Source organism: Trichosurus vulpecula, chromosome 3 (assembly GCF_011100635.1).
Source record: "Trichosurus vulpecula isolate mTriVul1 chromosome 3, mTriVul1.pri, whole genome shotgun sequence".
Taxonomy (NCBI): Eukaryota; Metazoa; Chordata; class Mammalia; order Diprotodontia; family Phalangeridae; genus Trichosurus; species Trichosurus vulpecula.
Window position 1 is genome coordinate 240,808,500 of NC_050575.1, and position 20,922 is coordinate 240,829,421.

General features: G+C 38.2%; 1 protein-coding gene across 3 annotated transcripts in view; it reads right to left on the reverse strand.

The window, feature by feature from the left end:
* Window positions 1–20,922, reverse strand: part of DCDC2C (doublecortin domain containing 2C) — a 196,257-nt gene that overhangs the window by 115,470 nt on the left and 59,865 nt on the right. For all 3 annotated transcript variants that reach the window (XM_036752674.1, XM_036752673.1, XM_036752672.1), the window contains exon 6: window positions 8,994–9,036. In XM_036752674.1, coding sequence (XP_036608569.1) covers window positions 8,994–9,036 — 43 coding nt within the window. The remainder of the gene's footprint in view (window positions 1–8,993; window positions 9,037–20,922) is intronic.

The following is a 20,922-nucleotide window of genomic DNA, read 5'->3' on the forward strand; positions in this document are numbered from 1 at the left end:
AGACAGTCTCAATTCACAGAGAGCTTACCTTGTGTAAGGAGTGAAACCATGTGTGCACAAATACATACACACACACACACACACACACACACACACACACACACGTGTGTGTGTGTGTGTGTGTGTGCGTGCCATAAAAGGCAGGGTATAGTGAAAGCAAAGGAGAGATTGACACAAAGTACTCTATGAAATTTGAGGAGGGAAAGAGTATGTTTTTCCATTTTCCTTCTGGGGACATAATTTACTGATTTTATTTCCTTGCTATTCCCTAAATCATACTTATTTAGTTCAGATAAAGAAGCTGGGAATCCAGGTAGATATCATTTGACTTTAAATTCCAAAGCATGTAGCTTTCATTTCCTATTTAAATAAAAATGTGGCTAACTTCCCTTTTGTCCTATTTTGTCTCAGAAAAGATTCATGCAAAGTTGCACTTCTTTCTCACCCCCAGAGACCCTGTTCAAACTTGAGTTAAGCAGGACACAGGTATTGAATTTTCTATGGTGCTTAGTAAGTAACAAGTAGAACAGGAAAGGGGAAAATTTTAATCCAAATGAAGTGAAATTTTATATTAGTGAATCAAATAGAATTACAGAGAAAGTCGATGCTTTAGAATGTGTTGGGAGGACCATGGTTTTTTTCATGTTGAGAACTCTAAGTATGACAATTCCTTCCAATGATGCAAACTAGGAACTAGCCTGTATTTTATACTATTAGAAAGTTGCCTGAGATAAGTTACTTTCCCATAGTCACATAAGTAGTATGTGTCAGATGCAGAAGTTAAATATATGTCTCCCAGACTCCAAGGCTACCTGTCTTTATTCACTACACCATGCTGTCCCTCATTTGTCTCTGTACCTCTGTTTACAAATTCTTTAAGATTGATATTATAGAATATAGAATATGACTGTCAGAAGAGGCCTTAGAACATAGAGTGTCAGGGCTGAAAGGGACCTTAAAACAGTAGCATCATACTCAAATAGGAATTGATCTCTGTTGGCTGCATATTGACTTAGAAAACCACAAATTAACAGTATCTATGTTATGCTGTATTTTTATCTACTTTGTTAAACATTTACCAATTGCATTTTAATCTGGTTCAGGTAGTTGTCTCCTTAGTTTGACACCTCTACCTTAAATCAAAGAATGTTAAAGCTGGAAGAGATCTTAGACTCTAAGGCTTAGAGGTTCTCTAATCCAACCCCCTTAATTTACACAGGAAGAAACTGAAGCCCAGAGAAGTTAAATAACTTGGCCAGAGTCACCCAATTAGTAAGTAGCAAAGCCAGGACTTGAACCTCATCCTATGATTCCAAGTCTGACTCCTCTCTTTCCACTATTCCATCCTATTCCTCATTCCCCTCTCGGCATCTGTGTTTATAACTGCCTGGGAAATTAAGTGTAAGTTCTACTTACAAAGGCAGAAAATTTGTTATTTTGTTGTGGTCTTTTAACTGCATTGTATTAACCTCCCACTCTCTATTTAAAACCTACCATTTACAGAAAATAAATCCAAGGAATGCTGTGTTTTGTTCTTTGTAGCACTCTAAGACATATTATTAATTTCTATCCTGAGCCTATTTCAATCAATCTTGTTATAGTTTAATGCTATTGTAATGGATTATCTTTCTCAGGCACATGAAAATCAGTTTCCCAAGATAATTTGGACTGAATTAGATCATTTGTCTAATTGAAGAATAGTAACAACCTATCATGGAATCAATCCATCCTCATGTATAAAATGACATGAGCTGCAGGCAAAAGGCATTTCGCTTTTCTCCCAAGTGGATCTGTTGATTCCAGAGGGATTTGTGAGATTCCAGTGCAGGATCTGAATATTTATTAAAGTGGAAGCTTGCTAACACTTGAACTCAGGCATTGCATCTTTATGCTGCCTGAAGATGACAAGGAACTCTTATTGTGAAGTACTGCTTCAGCCTTGGAATTATTAGCCTGAAAATGTCAATTGCAAAGTATTTGTTTTACCCTGAACTTTTTACATTGTATACTCCATTATTAAAGCATGGTTCTGTTTTTTTCACATACACTTTTAAGTGTATGTGTGCATATGCACTGGTGTGGTATTTAAAGGAAACCAGGAATCCAGTGGTGGCTATGAAGAGGAAGACCATACAAGGCATAAGGGACAGCCAGAAAAAAATTCCTAGAGATGGAATATCTCGTTTATAGAACAGCCAGGATGTCAGTATCACTGGATCAAAGAGTGTGTCGTAGGGAGTAAGGTGTAAGAAGACAGAGAAGGTAGGAGGGGGTTAGACAATGACAGGCACTGAAAAAACAAAGAGGATTTTGTATTTGATCCTGGAAACAACAGGGAACCACTGGAGTTTATTGAGTAGGAGGATAACATGGCCAGATCTGTGTTTTAAGAAATTCACTTTATTTTGGCTGAATGGAAGATGAATTAGAGTGAGGAGAGACTTAAGGCAGGCAGAACCACCAGCAAAATGTTGCAATAATTTAGGCATGATGTGATGAGAGCCTGCACTAGCATGGTGGCCATGTCAAAGGAGAGAAGAGGGCAAATTTGAGAAATGTTGCAAAAGATAAATTGACAGGCCTTGGCAACAGATTGGATACAGGAAGGGTGAGAGATAATAAGGAGTCCAGGATGACTCCTAGGTTACAAGCCAGGAGGAACTAGAAGGGAAGGTAAACAGCAGGAAGGGTTTAGGGGGAAAGATAATGGGTTGCATTTTCAATATGTTGAGTTTAAGTTGCCTACTGGACAACCAGTTCAAGATGTCTAAAAGGCAGTTGCAGGTGCAAACTAGAGATCAGCAGAGGCAGGGTAGGTAGTCTTGAGAATCTTCAGCATGGAGATATTAAATCTGTGGGAGCTGATGAGTTCACTCACTGAAATAGTAGAGAGGGAGAAGAGAGGAGTGACCAAGACAGAACCCTGTGGAATATCTACAGTTAGAAGAAATCTGAATGAAGATCCACCAAAGGAGACTGAGCAGGAGTTATCAGACAGGTAGAAGGAGAACCAGGAGAGAGTAGTGTCCCAAAAACCTAGAGAAAAGAGAGACTCATAGAGAGAGCTATCAACAATGTCAAAAACTGCAGAGAGATCAAAAAGAAAGCAGATTGAGAAAAGGACATTGGGTTTGGCTACTAAGAAATCATTGGTAACTTTGGAGTGGGCAGTTTTAGTGGAATGATAACATCAGAAGCTGGATTGTAAGGGGTTAAGAAGAGAGTCAGAGGACACAAAGCATAGGCCCCGAGTGTAAATGACCTTTTCAAGGAGTTAATGACCACAAAGGACAGAACAGAGATGAAACAACAGTTAGCGAGGATGGGAAGATCAAATGATGATTTTTTTTTCATGATGGGAGAGATACGCACATGTCTGTAAGCAGTAGGGAATGAGCCAGTAGGCAGGAAGAGATTGCAAATGAATGCCTGAGAGTGGCAGAAAGGGAAATCTATTAGAAGAGAAGGGGAGGAATTGGATCATTTGAGCAAGCACAGGCATTAGCCTTGGTAAGGAGTAAGGCCATTTCATGTGAGATAGAGTAAGAAGAGATAGCGGCAAAAGACGTCTGAGAGATATGAGATGAGGAAGTGGGGAAAAGAGCGGTCTCATAGAAAATGACTTCAATTTTTTTCTGTAAAATATGAGGCAAGGTTCTTAGCTGAGGGGGTTTATACCTCTGCAATCCTTCCAAGAATAACTAAGACTCCAGGTATTAGCCTAACTCCTAAAGCATACTTCATAAGAGCACTATGACCCCAGCTACTTGCTCCCCTGCCACTATGAATGCCTCAATTCCAACTTCCCCTCCAAGTCTAAGCTAGAATGTCCTAGCCTCAGACCAAGTTCCATCAGTGTCCAATCCTGGTTGAACTCCACCCTCCCCCTCAGTCTCACTCATTCACGGTCAGAATAGCAACCATTACAGCTCCCACTATTTTTGGGACATGTAGTATTAAGTCAAGCTCAGTTGTGGAGGTGGGCTAGAAAAAATGATAAATGACTGCTGACCTACCTTATCACCTCTTCTAGAAAAGCCCCACCTACCCTAATCCAGTCACAGAAAATGATACCTATACTTTGAAAGAATTAAAAACAATTTTTTTCAACAGTGAGGCATTCTTATTCTTATAGTCTAGTTTCTTCATTCAAATTCATTCTTAAAATATGTTTCACCTATTAAGTCCTTCTTTAAGTATGACTTTGATAGCTTTGACTTAGAAGGATTGCCTGATGTCAACTACTTCATTAGTAAAAGGCTATATTACCCATCTTTCTCTGGCAGCATTCTGAATTTCAGTAAGTAATGTATCTAGCTGTCTCTTCAACAGAGACTCAACCACCATCATTGTTGTGTTTGTCCTTCATTTTTGACGAGGACCATGACATCAGGGAAATGATGGCATGACTTGCAGTTGACTTTGATTTGAGTGAGGGAGGGCTGTGCAAAGTCACCAGCCTCACTTTCTCCTCCAGAGCCATCTGGGTCCAGTGACCAGATATTCATCAGGATGCCTGGGGATGACCAAGGATGCAATGGGAGATCCTGGCCCCTTTAGACTAAGGCCTTTCCATGTACTCACTTAGACTGAGGTAACACCTACATTAGATGTTGCCATGTATATATGATTTCATGATTCAGCCAATATTATGACTGTTTGTCATAACAACTCATGAATATTCTCTACCAAGGTATGAAGTTATGCTCTGAAATGGTAGAGGGAGGAGCCACACTGACAACATCACAGAATAGTACAGTGGAAAGCACAATGGATTTGAGGTCAGGGGACTCTAGTCCAAATCTTGCCACACACAATGCGTATGACGTCAGGCAAGCCTTACTTTCTCCAGGCCTTAATATTCTTACTTTAAAAAATGAAGTTAGACTAGATGACCTCTAAAGTCCATTCCATCTCTACATGTGTGATCTCATAGAGAAGTTTTATCTTTGAAAATATCAAAGTAAATAATCCTCTGGCAACCAGGCTTATGGTGTGGGGGAAGGGAAAGAGGAAGGGAAGAAGCATTTATTAAGCACTTGCTATGTGCCAGGCACTACGTTAAGTGCTTTACAAATATTGTCTCATCTGATCCTAACGACAGCCTATGAGGTAGGTGCTATTATATCCCCATTTTACAGCTGAGGAAACTGATACAGACAGAGGATGAGTGACTACCCAGGGTCACACTAGTAAGTGTCTGAGGTCACATTTGAACTCAGGTTTTCCTGACCCAGGGTCCAGCACATTATTCACTTATGCTATGTTAGCTCAGTGCGAGTACAAGCTATAAAGCACAAGGCATTTTCTCATTCCCCTGGTTGTTAGTGCTCTCCCCCAAACCCACCCCCCAAATTACTTGGTATTTACTTCTCTGTGTACATCTTATTTCTCCTAATAGACTGTAAACTCTTGGAGGATAGAGAAACTTTTATTTTTGTCTTTGTATCCCCCAGCACCTAACACAATGCACAAACTACTTTGGTACGTCATAGGCACCTAAGAAGAATTTGTTGAATTCAATTGAGATCATCTATTCAGAGTTTTTGTTTTGTTTTGTTTTTCTACCAATGTACGTTGGCAACTATTCTGAAACATGTAGTCTTAGAGTTGCCTGGGATACTGAAAAATCAAGTGACTCAGGTCTTATCTTGTCTCAAAGGATAGTTACCTATGTATTATGGTGCACTGGCTCTTACAAGTCTTCTTACATTTCTTACATTTCATTTTCTCCACAAGGTGCCTAATTCCTCATTTTTTCTCTTCTTCATCCAATTCTACCTTGGATTAGCTGTACGTCTTAAGCTCTTTCCCAGTCTTACACTTCAGAAATCTGATTGCTGATCATCTCCTTCCAATTCTATTCACTTAGTTACCATGACAGCAGCAAAAATAGTTATGAGGAAAAGGCATCATCATTCACTTGCAGGGGAAATTTGATCCAGTTCAAGTGCATCCAAGCATTAGCCCTCAGGGGTATCTTATTGTTTTATTCATAAAAGAATGCTTGGTGATGATGAAAGATTCATACTACAACAGGACTGCATTGGGCTATGTCTTCCCATAAAATCTGTATAATGCTAAAAGCAAACAAGGTATAAAAAGGCCATCTAGACTTAGTAAATGTTACATTTGTGATTTTTGCAAAAGAAAGGCCAAACTTGGTTTCAACCAAATATTTTCATCTGGACTTTGCATGGGAACTGAAAACAACCTTTATATATATATATATATACATATATATATATATATCTGTATCTGTATCTATACCTATATATATATATATATATATCTGTATCTGTATCTATATATATATATATCTGTATCTGTATCTATATATATCTGTATCTATATATATATATCTGTATCTATATATATATATATATATCTGTATCTGTATCTATATATATATATATATATATATTGCCGTAATTCAGAATCCCCAAATGTCTACATTTTCATAAATAATCTTCAAGACAGGAAGTCATAGAAACCTCAGCTTATACTTCTTCCCAGATACCTTTTTTTTGCACACACAAGACTTCCCTGAAAGAGGAGCCCATTCAGAGGTCACCTTGGCTTAGAACCACAACCCTCTCTATTCCCAAGAGCAGAGATTTTTAACCTGTGATCCACGGAGCCCCAAAGGATCACCAGAGAAATTTTGGGAGATCTGTAAACTTGGATGGGAAAAAACTAGATCTTTATTTTCACTAACCTCTAAATGAAACTTAGAATTCTGAGAAGCAGTCTATAAGTATCATCAAACAACCAATGTAGTCCTTGACTCAAAAAAGATTAAGAACCCTTGATCTATATGATATTTTTTTCATTTTTCATCAGATTAGGTGTGAAATATCCTGCAAAGACACTTGAAAAATTGGCAGCAGCTATCTTGAGTATAGTGTAGTTTGATATGTTTGCTTTGGATCTCGGAAGCAAATGAATTATTCAGGAAAGAGAAAATTAAAAATAGAAGGGTGGTAATGGGAGCAAGTTGCCATGTGGTAGTGGTTCTAAACCCTGAACCAAAAGTCAAATTAACGACACTGAGAGTCTAGGTCTACAAAAGGCTCAAGAAGGAGTTTCTGGAAAGTTTCAAAGAAGGAGGGATATCTGAATTAGATGTTTCCCGAGCCGTAAGTATAGCCAGCGGGAACCCTCTCCCAACTCCATCCATTTCCTTCTCCTCTCCATCTAGGGAGCAGAGTCCAAATCTAAGAGATTAGTCATGGTGGCATCTGGCCTTCCCAAAAGTCTCCTAGGTTAGCCTCTATGGTTTTGCATGGGGTCACAGCCTTGCAAAGATAAAGCTGGGAGTAAAGGGTAAAAGAAACAGAGTTTGATGAAAAAAAGAGTGAATTTGAAATCAGGATATCCTAGTTCAAATTATGAGTCCTGCCAATTACTAGCAATATAACTTTAAACAAGTCATTGTTACCTTCGTTGGCTTACCTCTCAGTTTTCTAATCTATGACCTTAGAGGATTAAACTAGATGATCTCTAAGGTCCCTTGAACTTATGGGGAATAGTAATGGATTTTCCGTCATCTTAGACATTTGGTATCTTTGTGACCATTGGCAAGTCACATAACATCTTCTCAGCCTCGGTTTGCTCATCTGTATGTACATAAAACTCTAACATGCAACATAAAAATTCTAACATACAATATTAGCTATCATGATTATTGCTGTTTCCCAAATTAGAGAGGCTGCTTTAAGCTCAATATTTGGAAAAACTTGATAATGACTAGAGCTGTCTAAAAGTGAAATGGTCTTCTTCAGGAGAAATGGATTTTCCATCACTGGAGGTCTTCACACAGACAGATGACTACTTATTAAAGATGTTATCAAAGGGATTCCTTTTCAGGTATGGGGTTAAATTAGATGAAATCTGAGGCCCTTATCACCTCTGAAAGTCTGTGGTTCTGTGAATGGCCACAGCTGGTTCTGTGGACTTCGAGTGGGATGCTCTTCTGTAGATTCAGATAAGATTGTAGGAAAAATACTAGCCACCACAATGAAACTTTTAAGTACCATGGAGACCCAGCAGCCAGGATTTGTTAAGCTATATACCAAAGTATAAACGATTGGCCTTCCGACTAACCTAGAGCTCAAATATCCATAATGTATAAGTTTAGCCTAACACTCTGACAATCAGCTTCATGTAGGAGATGGTGCCTGAGCTAGATCTTAGAATATGATCATGCACACTTCCATATTTTATATTTCCAGAACATTCTTCCTCTTCATAAAATATCTATAGTGTAATTTAAATTCTATTAATGTCTCCTTCTGTTGCCATCTCTTGGTGCAAGGGTGATCCTGGACCCTCAAAGGCTTTGGAGTAAGCACAAACTCTGGAAGGTGCTAATGTGCTAGAAAAGCTTTAAGTGTGTGTGTGGCTATGGCTATACATCGGCTGTGCAAAGAATAGCCTAGATAATTGTAGGGAGGTTCATTAACTGAAGAATTATTTTGGCCAGAGCAACTCATAAAACCACATACATATGTTAAGCCACTAAAGAGGTTGCAATCTCATCAGAAGAAGGAGTACCCACACAAGGAAATCATGGGTCTTTGAGATCTTAAAGTATGATTTAGTTGACTATAGCATGTTTCTCACTCTATTATAGATAACCCTTTAAATAGCACAGCCTTGATCATGAAAATCTATTCCTCTCCAACCAGGCAGTATTCCTCAAGGTCATATTAGATGGAACTAGGAAAACTACAATGATGGGAGCCCATTTTGAGGGATAAGGATGAACATAGAGTACATCTCAGCCTACAGAGTCTTAGAATGAATAAGCTAGTAACTTGCTCTGAGTCTCAAATGAAGTTAACAGCAAAAGGTTTATTATTGTCCGATTGTTTAACCAAAATGTTTAGTGATTCTCCTGAAGAAGCCAGATAGATTTGAGATAATGACAATGATGATTACAATGAAGACAGTGATAAGTACTTCGAAGAATTTTTTTTAATAATACTTACTTTTCTCTTTCTTCGTTGAATCTTTTCAAATTCAGCATACCTTCTAAAACACAAAGAATGTGTCAAATGGAAGTTCAGAATATCTTAAACATATCTTTTATAAAAGTGTTCACAAAAGCTCTTCCCTGGAACACTAACTTGACAGACATAATTATAATTAAATAGTGGCGGGGGGGATCCTCAGTGGTGCTGGTGTTTCAATGGTTGTTATGTTGTTATGTCCTCTTCTCCTCGTCTGATGGTCAAAGATACCATCAGACGAGGAGAAGAGGACATAACAACATGGAAAGCAAATATGCTTGACCATCTTCCTCAATCTTTGCAGGAAGCTCCATTGAGGGCAGTGAGACAAAAGGGGCTTAACTGTGGCGTAAAGGCTTTAGGATGGAAATAAGACATCACTACTTACAGAAACTGATAGAGAGTCTGAGAAAGTTGCTGAGGCAGTCAATGAAACCGTCTTTCTAGAGATTTGTCCAAATAGGATGGATTCTTATGACCAGAGGCTTTCTCATTTATAAAATAAGGGAACTGGACTAAATAGTCTCTGGGATCCTTCCCAGCTCCAAATCTTATTTAATAAAAACTTTTTAATAATTTAGGTATCATCTGGCCTAAAGACAGGGACAAGTCTATCTCAAGATCTCTTCCAATTCTAAAGTTCTCTCATTTTCCCTCATCAAAGTCCCACAAACACATTCTACACCTGGGAGAGATGCGAAGATGATCATCCTATATTATATATAAGGCTCTTATGTCCATAAGCACTGAAAATTTAGCTATAAACTTTTCTGAAATGAAAAAAAATTATACTATACCAGATTATAAAATTATAGATTTTTCTATAATGGACCTCAGAAAGAATCCAACCCAACCCCTTCGTTTTAATGCTTAGATAATCAAGGCATTTCAATAATACTTGTATATTACATATGAAACACTTTCTGCCACATGATACCCAACTAGAAGAGTAATTCTTTTGTCCTTTTTTCCCTTGAATATTAAATGTGCCTTAATCTCTTAATCATAGTGTTTGGTCACAAAAAGTCATCTCAATTTATGTCGACATCTATATTATCTCCTTTGGAGTGTAAGCTTTGTAAGGCTAGAGGTCTTAACTTTTTATTCATGCCTTCTCTCAATGATCATTTACTAAGTACCCACTATGTGTAAAACACTCTGATATGGACAAAAGAATCTACCAAAATAATTAAGATATGACTGACTCCTATGCTCATGTGGTTTATAATCCAGTAAGGGAGGTAGGGACTTGATACATATACAAATATGTAATAACTATATGAATGCCATCTATATGATCTATTTCCATATAACCTTAATCAATTCTAGAATATGCTCAGTAGTCTAAGATTTGTACTATACTGAACCCTGTGCTATGCTTTTAGCATGCATTAAGCATATTCATATGTCAGAAATAATTTTATTCACTTTACCTTGAGGTTGAATTTGATTCCCAGTGACTGACATTTATAATCTTCCCTATGGATTTACCATAGTTAAATGTGGGTTGTCCCTTTGTAGTATAGTCTGTCAGATGTATATGTGTGTGTATAATATCTTACAATGTAGGATATGCATATGCATATTTTATATATGTGTAATGTATGACATAATGTATGAGACATACCATGCATATTATACATGATGTATCATATATATTATTTACATATATATGTACATCATATCTCTAAGATGCAAGTGCATCTGACAAGCTATACATACAAGTGTGATTGTCTCTTGGAAGTATAGCATGTCAGACATATATGCATATACGTATATAGACATATAGATATTTAAAAGATGTATGTGTATATATACATATGAAAGATGCATATGTATATATTTATAAATATACCTCTCACAACCTATTCTGGAAAGAGACAATCACATTTGTGTGTATACTTGCCATATGAATATATATATATATATTTGTGTGTACATATATACACACATTAGTATGCACATACATATACCAAGTATATAAAGTAGTATTATTTACATCGTACAAAATGTTTTGAGATAATGTGGAAAGTGAGTGCTCCCAAATGCTTCCATCCTTGATAGTTACTTTTCTACCAAAGTTATGTGAGCTTAAAATCCAACTGTTTCCTCACCAAAACTTTATGCTTATCTGATCAATTCAATGTGATAAGTAATTATTAAGCACCTGCTATATGCAGTGCATCATGCTGAGCAGGCAGGGTACAAAGCAAAAATTAAATAGTCCCTGCTCTATAGGGACAAGGAACATTAACACAGAAAAGTAAATATCATTTCAAGAGATGGAGAGAGTACTAAGAACTTAGGAAAGGCCTCATGTCAGAAGTAGCACCTGGGCCAAGTCCTGAAGGAAGCTACATGCGATGGATAAGGGGCAGAGGTGAGAGTGCAATACCCTCACCTAAACATGAGGAACTAGACAAAGAGTGATGGCATGTCATGTCATGTACGTGTACGTGTGTGTGTACATATATATTATCTAATCCTCACAGCAATAGGCAGGCCAATTATTTTCATTTGTTTTTTGGTGTTTTTTTTTACAGACTCTAAAAATCAGGGAGGAGATTGTATCTGGACACAAGTTTTGTAGGTATTAGCAAAGCTGAGATTAGCACCTACCTACACTGTTTAAATCCCAACCTAAGGGTCAGTTCACTATACCACATCATCACTTGGAGAAATATGTCATAGTCATAAATTTAGAGCTGGAAGGAACCTTAAAGCCCATTAAGTCCAGCCCCCTTATTTTACAAATAAGGAAACTCAGCCCCAGAGAAGTTAAGTGGCTGGCCCAAGATCACACAGATAATAAATATTAGAGCCAGGATTTGGTGGAGGCTTCAGACTCCAAATCCGGGTGCTCTGCCACACAAGTAAGTGAAGGGAGGTGGCAAGCTCAATGTAGAGCAACTGAAAAGAGCAAGATAAGTTTTCTCTAGGAGTTAACTGGCATTTACCAAGTGCCTGCTGGGATAAAAATCATAGATACAAAGAAAGGTAAAAGACAGTCTCTGCTCATAAGAAGCTCATATTCTAGCAAAGGAGTGAGAAAGGAGGGGAGAAGAGTACATAGAGAAAGGACCATTTGACTTAATTCTACAACCTCAACTAATCCTGTAAGGATAGCATTTGCACACCACTATCCTATGACAGGAGAAGACGTAGTCAGCAATCAGCTAGTCAGTCAAGGCAATCAGCAGTTGACAAGACATATCTGAGCTTGTCAGGCAGGCTGGCAAGGGCCCCGACCACCTGGCTGGAAATCAGACTGCCAGAGGACTAACCATCAGGAGACGCACAGCACCAGGCTGCCTTAAAGAGATTTTATTGCAAAAATATTACCTAGCCTAAAGTAGATAACATAAAATAATGTAGGCCAACATGAGGACAGGATCTCCCGTGGAGAAACCAACCCTGGATACTGTGCCTACAGTGGCATTTCACACTTTCTAAATGTACTTTCCACCCCAGAGAAGGCCCTTCCTGAGCACAGCTGAGCTAAATAAATATATAAGCCAATCACCCACACACACTGACTATACTACAAATAGGCTGACCAACCTAAAATCATCCATCCATTGCCACAATCAGATGGAAAATGACAGATATTTTTCTTTCTTTGATAGAATGACCATTAAGAAACTTGACAGAAAAAATAGCCATAGGAAAAGGCTCCAGCAAACCCACTAATGCTTCCACTATATTTCAAACACACCAATCAAGGCCAAGCAATCTGCAGCCCACAATTCCACAGAGAGACTTTACAGGAACTGCTTAACTCAGCAGAGCCTGAAAGACATGAAAACCCATCACGGGGTGAGAATGGGGAGTCAGTGCCTATTTGTTCTAAATTACATGAGATACAGGCTAAAGCAAGGAACCCTCGGGCTTGGCCTCACCGGCCAGTTTGAGGCAGAAAGCTAAGAAGTGATCCAAGGATGCTGGTATTGCAAGATAGAGTCATAAAGGCAGAACTGTGGGGGAGGAGAAAGAGTACTGGCTTTCATGTCAGGAAGCCTAGATTCAAGTGCTGGCTCTGTTGTTAGACTTTGATACAATCTCTGGTCATCTTTATTCAGGCACCCCCTTCAATAATGCTGTTCACAACCCATCCCAACTCTTGTCCATGTCCTCCCCAAAATCCTTCGGAAGGCATTAAACCAACAATGTGCTAGAGGCTTTCCTCTTGACATTTTATGGATACCAGTGGTATCTCGACACTTAGCACAGTGCCTGGCACACAGTAGGTTGCTTAGTAAATGTGTATTGACTGACTGACCAATGGAACCTGCAGCTGTCCAGTGGTGACCCCTTGTTCTTAGAAACAGAAAAGTCCCCTTCTCTCTCTAGATCTTAGTTCCCTTATTTGTAAAGTGGAGATAAATATATTTCTATAAGCCAATTTATAAGGCTGATGTGAGGAAAATATTTGGTAAAGTGTCATGCAGTTTCTTCAATCAGACCTGCGATTTCACTGATATAAGGAACTCCCAGAAAGGAAATTCCCTTTGCCAACACAGATCAGCACTTGCTCTGCCACTTAAGAATTTGAGAGATTCCTGGGGCATTATGATGCAATGTCACTTGCCTAAGGTCACAAAGCCAATCAAGAGCTGAACCTAGATTTTCCTCTGAGGCCAGCTTCTCTATCCACTATTTGTCTGATTTGCCTCTTAAGAATAAAAATCCCACCATTCCAAAGTAGGTAAAATGTTAAAAGACTCTCAAGACAGATGCCCCTTCCATTATGTAAAGATATGGTTCCATTAAAATCCTACTCTAGCACCTTAGTGGAAATTACATCTGGTTTCTCCAAGACTCTACTAGCAAAAATAGAGGACATCCCAAATGTAGGCTATACCCCTGAAGTGAGGACTCTTGAAAAGAAAAAATCATATATAATCTGTCCCATTTAGGGTAAATGAATAATGTCTCTGAATGGATTGTATTATTTGAATTCTCACTGTATAGTTCCATTTGGCTGAAACTACTATGTTACAAATTTTTAACTTCAAATGATGCTGATTCAAATACATGTAACCATGGTAGAAAACTCATTATTCACACTAATCATGACCTAGCTATACAGAAGAGACAGAGTCCCAAATAAAGGCCACATTCAGGTTTTATACATACCAGATTTAGGAAGAAAGGCTACCCAACATTCAAACCAATACAATAGTAGGATCATACATTTCAAGCTTAGAAGGAGTCTTAGAGGTCATCTAGCTAGTTCAAGTCCCTTATTTTAGAGATGAGGTACTAAAGCCCATGGAGAGAAAATGACTTGCAAGGTCATACCAGTAATAAGGAGCCAGGATTCAAATCCAGGTGTTCTGACTCCCAATCATGTAACCTTCCTACTGCTTCCCAGTGCAGTATATTTAAAGTTATTTGACCAAAATGCATAGTGTAGGTGGCTAGTTTCTGTACTGTATGTGTCATTCAAGTTCCTGGTGTGAGTTTGACTCCCAATTAATTTTTTTAAAAAACAACCTCTTTCCTTGATGTGGGTCAACAAATCAGTTGAGATGAGGAGCCTTGTGACCCGTCTGGGATTATGAGCAATTCAAGGGTTTACTTTGGAATTTTCAAAGCTGACAGTTTTGTGCTGAAAACTGGCCTCACCTAAGATTAAATCAGTGAGTGGTTGTAAGGTTAATAGTGAATAAAATCTCCTCCACCCATCAATAGGCCTCATGTGGAACCCATTAAGGGAAGCTTGCTTGCTTGTAGGAAGGCTTACATACCTTTTGTTAATTTCTAATCGGGCACAAAGCCTAAAGAGTATATATTCTGAGAGGTGAGATTTTGCTTGGGGGGTGAGGTTCCTTATGAGAAAGATGTTGTGACTCCCTGGTTGAGACTCTGAGTGGCCATATGATATGTTCAGAGCTCCCCGACTCCTCAGAGGTAAAGGCTCTCTCGATTCAGTGGTGGATGTAAAGCTTTGATTCAGGCAGCAGAGCCCTATCTGTTAGTCTTTATTTCTCTTATCTGTATTTCCTGTGTTTGTATTTTATATGATTAAAAAAAGAAAGGTTGTTGACCCCTGAAACAGCTATCTTTCCTTAGTAAAGCAGATAAAAGAACCTGCACTACCAGCCATCCTGGGTATGCCAGTGTGGTTGCCATTACAGTGGTATAATTGTTTATTATTAAACATATTCTCATATGAAATTCAATTCAACCAACATTTATTATGCTCCTACCACATACCCAGCACTGTGCTAGGGGATGAAAACATTACAAATGGCACAGTCCTTGTCCTGAAGGAGCTTGCAATTGATGTGGTGGGCATGACTTTTTCAGAAATAAGTTTGAGACATTACCAGCAGAAATGCAATATGATCAAATAAAAAAGCCAGGCAGAGTGCTCTAGGAAAAATTCAGGAGAGAAAGAACACATCATCTTAGATTGATGAAGGAAAGCTTCATGGAGGAGGTGATCCATGAAGAGAAGCCTTTCAATAGGCCAAGATGAGAGGGGAGTGTACTACAGGCATGGGCAACATATGACCTTCATGAATTCAAGGCATTGAATAGAAGTTACTAGCGAACAGCTAACCATCAAGTCTGGCTGGAACAGGGTGGAGAAAGAATGATGGAATGAAGTATAGCTTGAAGAGCAGGTTAGAGCTAAATAGTGGGAAACCCTGAATGCTAAGCTAAGGAATCTGTATTTTACCCCATAGATTTTTTTAGAAGAAAGGTGGTATTATCAGTCCTATGCTTTAGGAAAATTGTATTAGTAGCTCTATAGAGAATAACTGGAGAAGAGAGAAAATGAAGACATGGAGGGAATAGGGATAAAGTCTGGATCTTTGATTTTGTTCGTACATGAAACTACTGAAGAAATGTCTTCTACCACTAGAGGCTAACATCTTCTCTGAAACATGAGGCATTAAGAGGTTAAGTGATTTCCTCAGGGTCACACAGCCAGTATGTGCAGGAAGTAGGACATAAACATCTTTCTGTTCCTGAGGCTAGCTCTCTGTCCACTATCCCACACTGCCTCCTGGTTGGAGACAGAGACTAGTCAAAAAGTTCTTACAAGGCAAACAACTCTGAAAGACTTAGGAACTCTGATCAATACAATGGAACCAAACACAGGTCCAAAGGACTCATGATAAAATGCACCATCCACCTCCTGATAGAGAAGTGATGGACTCAGATTGAAGCATACTTTTTTTTAGATTTGACTGATGCATTACTATATATATTTGTAACAAGTTTTGGTTTTTTTGCTTTCTCAATGGATGTGGGGAGGAAGTAGAAAGGAAAAATTCAGGATTAAAAATAAAAATTGAATTTTCAAAAGTTTTACAAATTTGAAAAGCAAAACAAAATTACAATAGTCCAGGAGACAAGTGATGAAAGAAAAGTTGTGACAGTCAGATAACTTCAATTATATTCTCACTAGCAGGGCCATAAATAGATTTTTTACTCGGAACAAGTAGGGGATAAGAAAGAAAAATAAAGCAGGATGAAGTCACCTAGGATGAAGCTCCCAGAGGTAGGAAATATACCCGAAGACAATGCTGAACTGCCCTCTAAATTTTGATCTCCTAAGAGAAAGTACCTGTTGCCCTGATCTGCTTATTCCTCTATTCAATAGGTACTGAAGCTCTTAAATTAACAAGGATAGAGTTTTTGTTTTCCTCTTGTTTTCCTAACCAGTTAATAGTCCAAAAAAAGAATAAATCAAAGAAGGAGTTTTCCAAGTTCATTTCCTTCTCCTTTGATAGATGAGATAAGGAAGATTGAAGTTTGTCCTCTGCTCAAAAGTCTATCATAGAAAGAAAGAGGGGACAAACAGGGCAGAAAATGTATTCTAAATTAAAGCATACTCTCTAGGAATCTATCTGCTTGGCTACAGTGAAATTTCCTTACAGATGCTTCATCTGTGATTCTGTCCTCATCCCATAAATCAAACTGCTTCATTACATTGCTTTCAAAGGACAGTTACTTTCAAGTAGGGCTCTTGGGAGACAGATGAGGAAACAGGCTCCTGGGTTACATGACTGCTAGTGCATGGCATTGGGGAAGCAACTCCAAGCTCAACTGGCTTAGCTTTTCTGCCTCAAGGTAAAACCATTAGGCATACCTCATGCATGACTTTATAAGAGGAACACTGACCATTACTCATACTTAATTACAAGCTCCTATTTGATCTAGTCTATAAGCTAAGCCTTAGAGTGACCGAGTTGTCAAAGAAAAGAAAAGGCAGTTGCCTTTCTCACAAACATTGGGATTGGAATTCCTTGCTGTGTGCCACCTATTCCCAGCACCTTCATTTCCATAAAGATTCTCATAAACCCTAACCAATGAAATCATTTGGCAAAGTCTAGCAACTACAATAAATCACAGCTTCATTCAGTATGAGCACTGTCAACCAGTGTAGGCTCAGAATTTTAGATAAAGTTAAGCAAGTCAACTTAAGAAGGCAGCATTTAAGGTAGAAGGAACATGAGAAAGAGAAAAGGAGTCTTGGGTTTTTGTCCTAATTCTGTTACAAACCAGTTATGTAACTTTAAGCAAATTATATCACCTCTCTAGCCTTCAATTTCCTTATCCATAAAATAAGTGGGTTAGAGTAGATGATCCCTAAGGATTCTGCAAGGTCTAAAATTATATTCTTGGCTATGGAAGTGGTATTTCCATTATCCTTTGGACCACCTGCAATTGTGATTCATCTCAGATTGTGGTGTTACATGATTCCCAGCTCTATAGCCATGCTAAGGAAATATTGATGTTAAACCATGGACTTATTTAGTTAGCAGCTTATCTTCATTGCTTTTACCTGTGCATGTTGTATGTTAGCAAGCTGCAGCATACTGCTACACATACTGATGTGTATAAGAAGTGGCACAAAGCAGCCTTGGTCCCAGAGAACAGAAGACAAAACACAAATCCCACCTCCCATAGAGAGTGAGGCTATAGGGCAGAATGTTATACATATCATCAAAATCATACCAGAGAACAGAAGATAAAACACAAATTCCTCCTCTCATAGAGTGAGATTACAGTGTAGAACATTGTAGACATCATCAAAATCAATCTTTTAAATTAACTATATTTTGCTTTTAAAAAAAGATAAGTTATATGGTGGGAGTGGGGGAAGAATGCCTGGAAACAATTATGGTGTAAAAAACAAAAGTCTTCAATAAATAAGGGACATGGCACAGGACTGGAGAAGGACAAAGTTGTCTTGATTTTCAAAAAAGGAAGAGTCTGCAAATTATAAGCCAGTAAGACTGACATCAATTTCTTGGGAAGATTTTTGACCAGGTTATTAAAGAGACAAGTAATGAACACATAGAAAATGAAGTGGTTTAAAAGAGCCTGTATTGCATTGCCCAAACAAATCAGTATAACCTCATTTCCTTTTTTTGACTGGTTACTTGATTGGTAGATAAGGGGAATAATATAGATATAGTTTACCTAAATTATAGTGATAAATTTAATAAAGAATTTCATGCTGTTATTGTGGACAAGATGGAGAAATGTGGACTATATAAGGATACAGCTAGATGAATTCAGAACTAGTGGAATGCTAGTCTCAGAGACCAATTAGTAATGGTTCAATGACAATTTGGAAGGCAGTCTCCAGTGGGGTGCTTCCGGAATCTAGGCTTGGCCCTATACCATATAGCATTTTTATCAGTAACTTAGATGAAGGCATGCTTTCAAATTTCCAAATGACACAAAGCTTGGACGGACAGCTTACATATTGAATCACAAAGTCAGAATCCAAAAAAAGAAATTAAACTAGAGGCATTATAGCTAAAGCCATAATCCTAAAACCCAAGTTTTTAAAACTGACCATGTCATTGTCCTGCACAAAAAGCTCCAGGGTTCCCATTGCCTCTATGATGAATGTGAATGTTTGAAGGGACATCGGAGATGACTGAGTCTGTAATCACTATGTGAATTATCCAATATTCATGGATTGTTTAACTTTTAGCAATTTTCACAAAGTTGGTCTCTTGGTGCTATTCTGAATTGTCCAAGTTAAGCATTTCAGTTCCTGCAGAAATTCAAAATGAAGGTTCTCACTTGGATTCTGGGGTTCTGCCTAAATGTTACTTTAAAAAAACATAAAGATGTAAAATTTCCTAAACCATCAGGAGAAGGTGACATTCAAAATAGATGTTTGTCAGATCTAAAACTTCCATCTCAAATATGTTTTTAAGAAAAAAACTGAATGGAAACTATAATAAACAAATTTGGCCTAAAAGAAATGAGAAGATACAGCTCCTTCCTTTCCTTGCAGGGGTGGAGAACTACAGACGTAGTACAGTGGGTATACTGCCAGATTCTGTTGATATGTTGGTTACTTGTTGGTTACTTTTTCTAACCTGCTTTTTCTTTCTTTCTTTTCAATTATTTATTACAAAAGATTACTTGATCTAAGGGATCAAGCAATCTAGAGGAGGAGAGAATATGTTTAGAAATGAATATGCTTTGAAAACAAAAAGGAATCAATAAGAAAATTTAAAATTGAACACAATATCATTTAACACCACCATTCTCCAAATAAGAATATTGAGAATCATTGAATACTATATCTAGATGAGCCAGAGTAAGTGGAGAGATGAACAGTGGATAAAATTACATAATACCAAAGTTAACTTATATTTTAAAAGTGATATAAAAGCCTACACTTGCAATAGACTCCTAATTGGTCTCCTCTGCCATTTGTCTATCCCTTCTCCAATCCATCCTCCAAACTTTTGGGACTGGGGCATGGAAGTAGGAAAACCTGAGTTCAAATATATTCTCAGAAACTTCCTAGCAATGTGGCCCTGGATGAGTCATTTAATCTGTCTGCTTCAGTATCTTCAACAGTAAAATGGGGCTCATAATAATAATCATAGTAATAGCACATCTAATAACCCAGAGTTGTTGTGAGGATCTCAAATGAGATATTTGTAATATGCTTAGCACAGTGCCTGGCAATGGTAAGTGCTTAATAAATGCTTATTTCACTCTTTTGCTTCTTAATTTCTCTGGTTTCCTGTAAGACTCAGCTCAAATCTCCCACTGTTGTAACAAGCTTTTCTCAGTTCCCTCCTCTTTCCCACCTACCCCCCTTCACTGTTAGTGCCTTCCCTCAGAGATGACCTTCCATCTACTCTGAATGTGTCTTTTGTAGACATAGTTTTTTGTCAGTTGTCTTCTCCCATCAATTATAAGCTCCTCGAGGGCAAGAGCTCTATTTGCCTATCCTCAAAGCTTATGGTATCTGTGGCTATTGTGGTGGTGGTTTTTGGTTTTGTTGTTGCTGCTGCTGCTGCTGCTGTTGTGGTTGAAATGTTGAGGCAGGTAGGAGGTGCAGTGGATAGAGGGCTGAACTGGAGTCAGAAAGATCTGAATTCAAATCCTGCCTCAGATCATTACTAGCTGTGTGAAATTGAGCAAGTCCCTTAACCAACTTCAGTCTAACTATACTTTATAGATGAGGATAATAATAGCACCTACCTTCCAAGGTTGTTGTGAGGGTAAAAGGAAATAATATTTGTAAAGTGCCTCACAAACTTTAAAATGCTAGATAAATGCTAGCTTTTATTGTTGTTATTTTATGCCTAGAAAATGGTGAGTCGAGCACGTAGTGAAAGCAAAGGATAACAGATGGATACTGTGGTGCAGTGGAAAGAATGCCGGCTTCAGAGTCAGAGATTCTCCACTAAAATGCTCACTACTTGGGAGTTATTGGATGAGTGACTTAATCTCCCTGGCCTTCAGGCTCCTTGCCCATAAAATGAGAGGCTTGACCTAGGAGACCATTAAGTCCCTTCCAGCTCTGAATCTCTGATGCTATGATACCCCTGCCTCCAGTGTGGCAGACTTCTCTCCAAAATATCAGAAAGAAGAGAGGAAATCATCCTATGTTCTAAGTGAATCC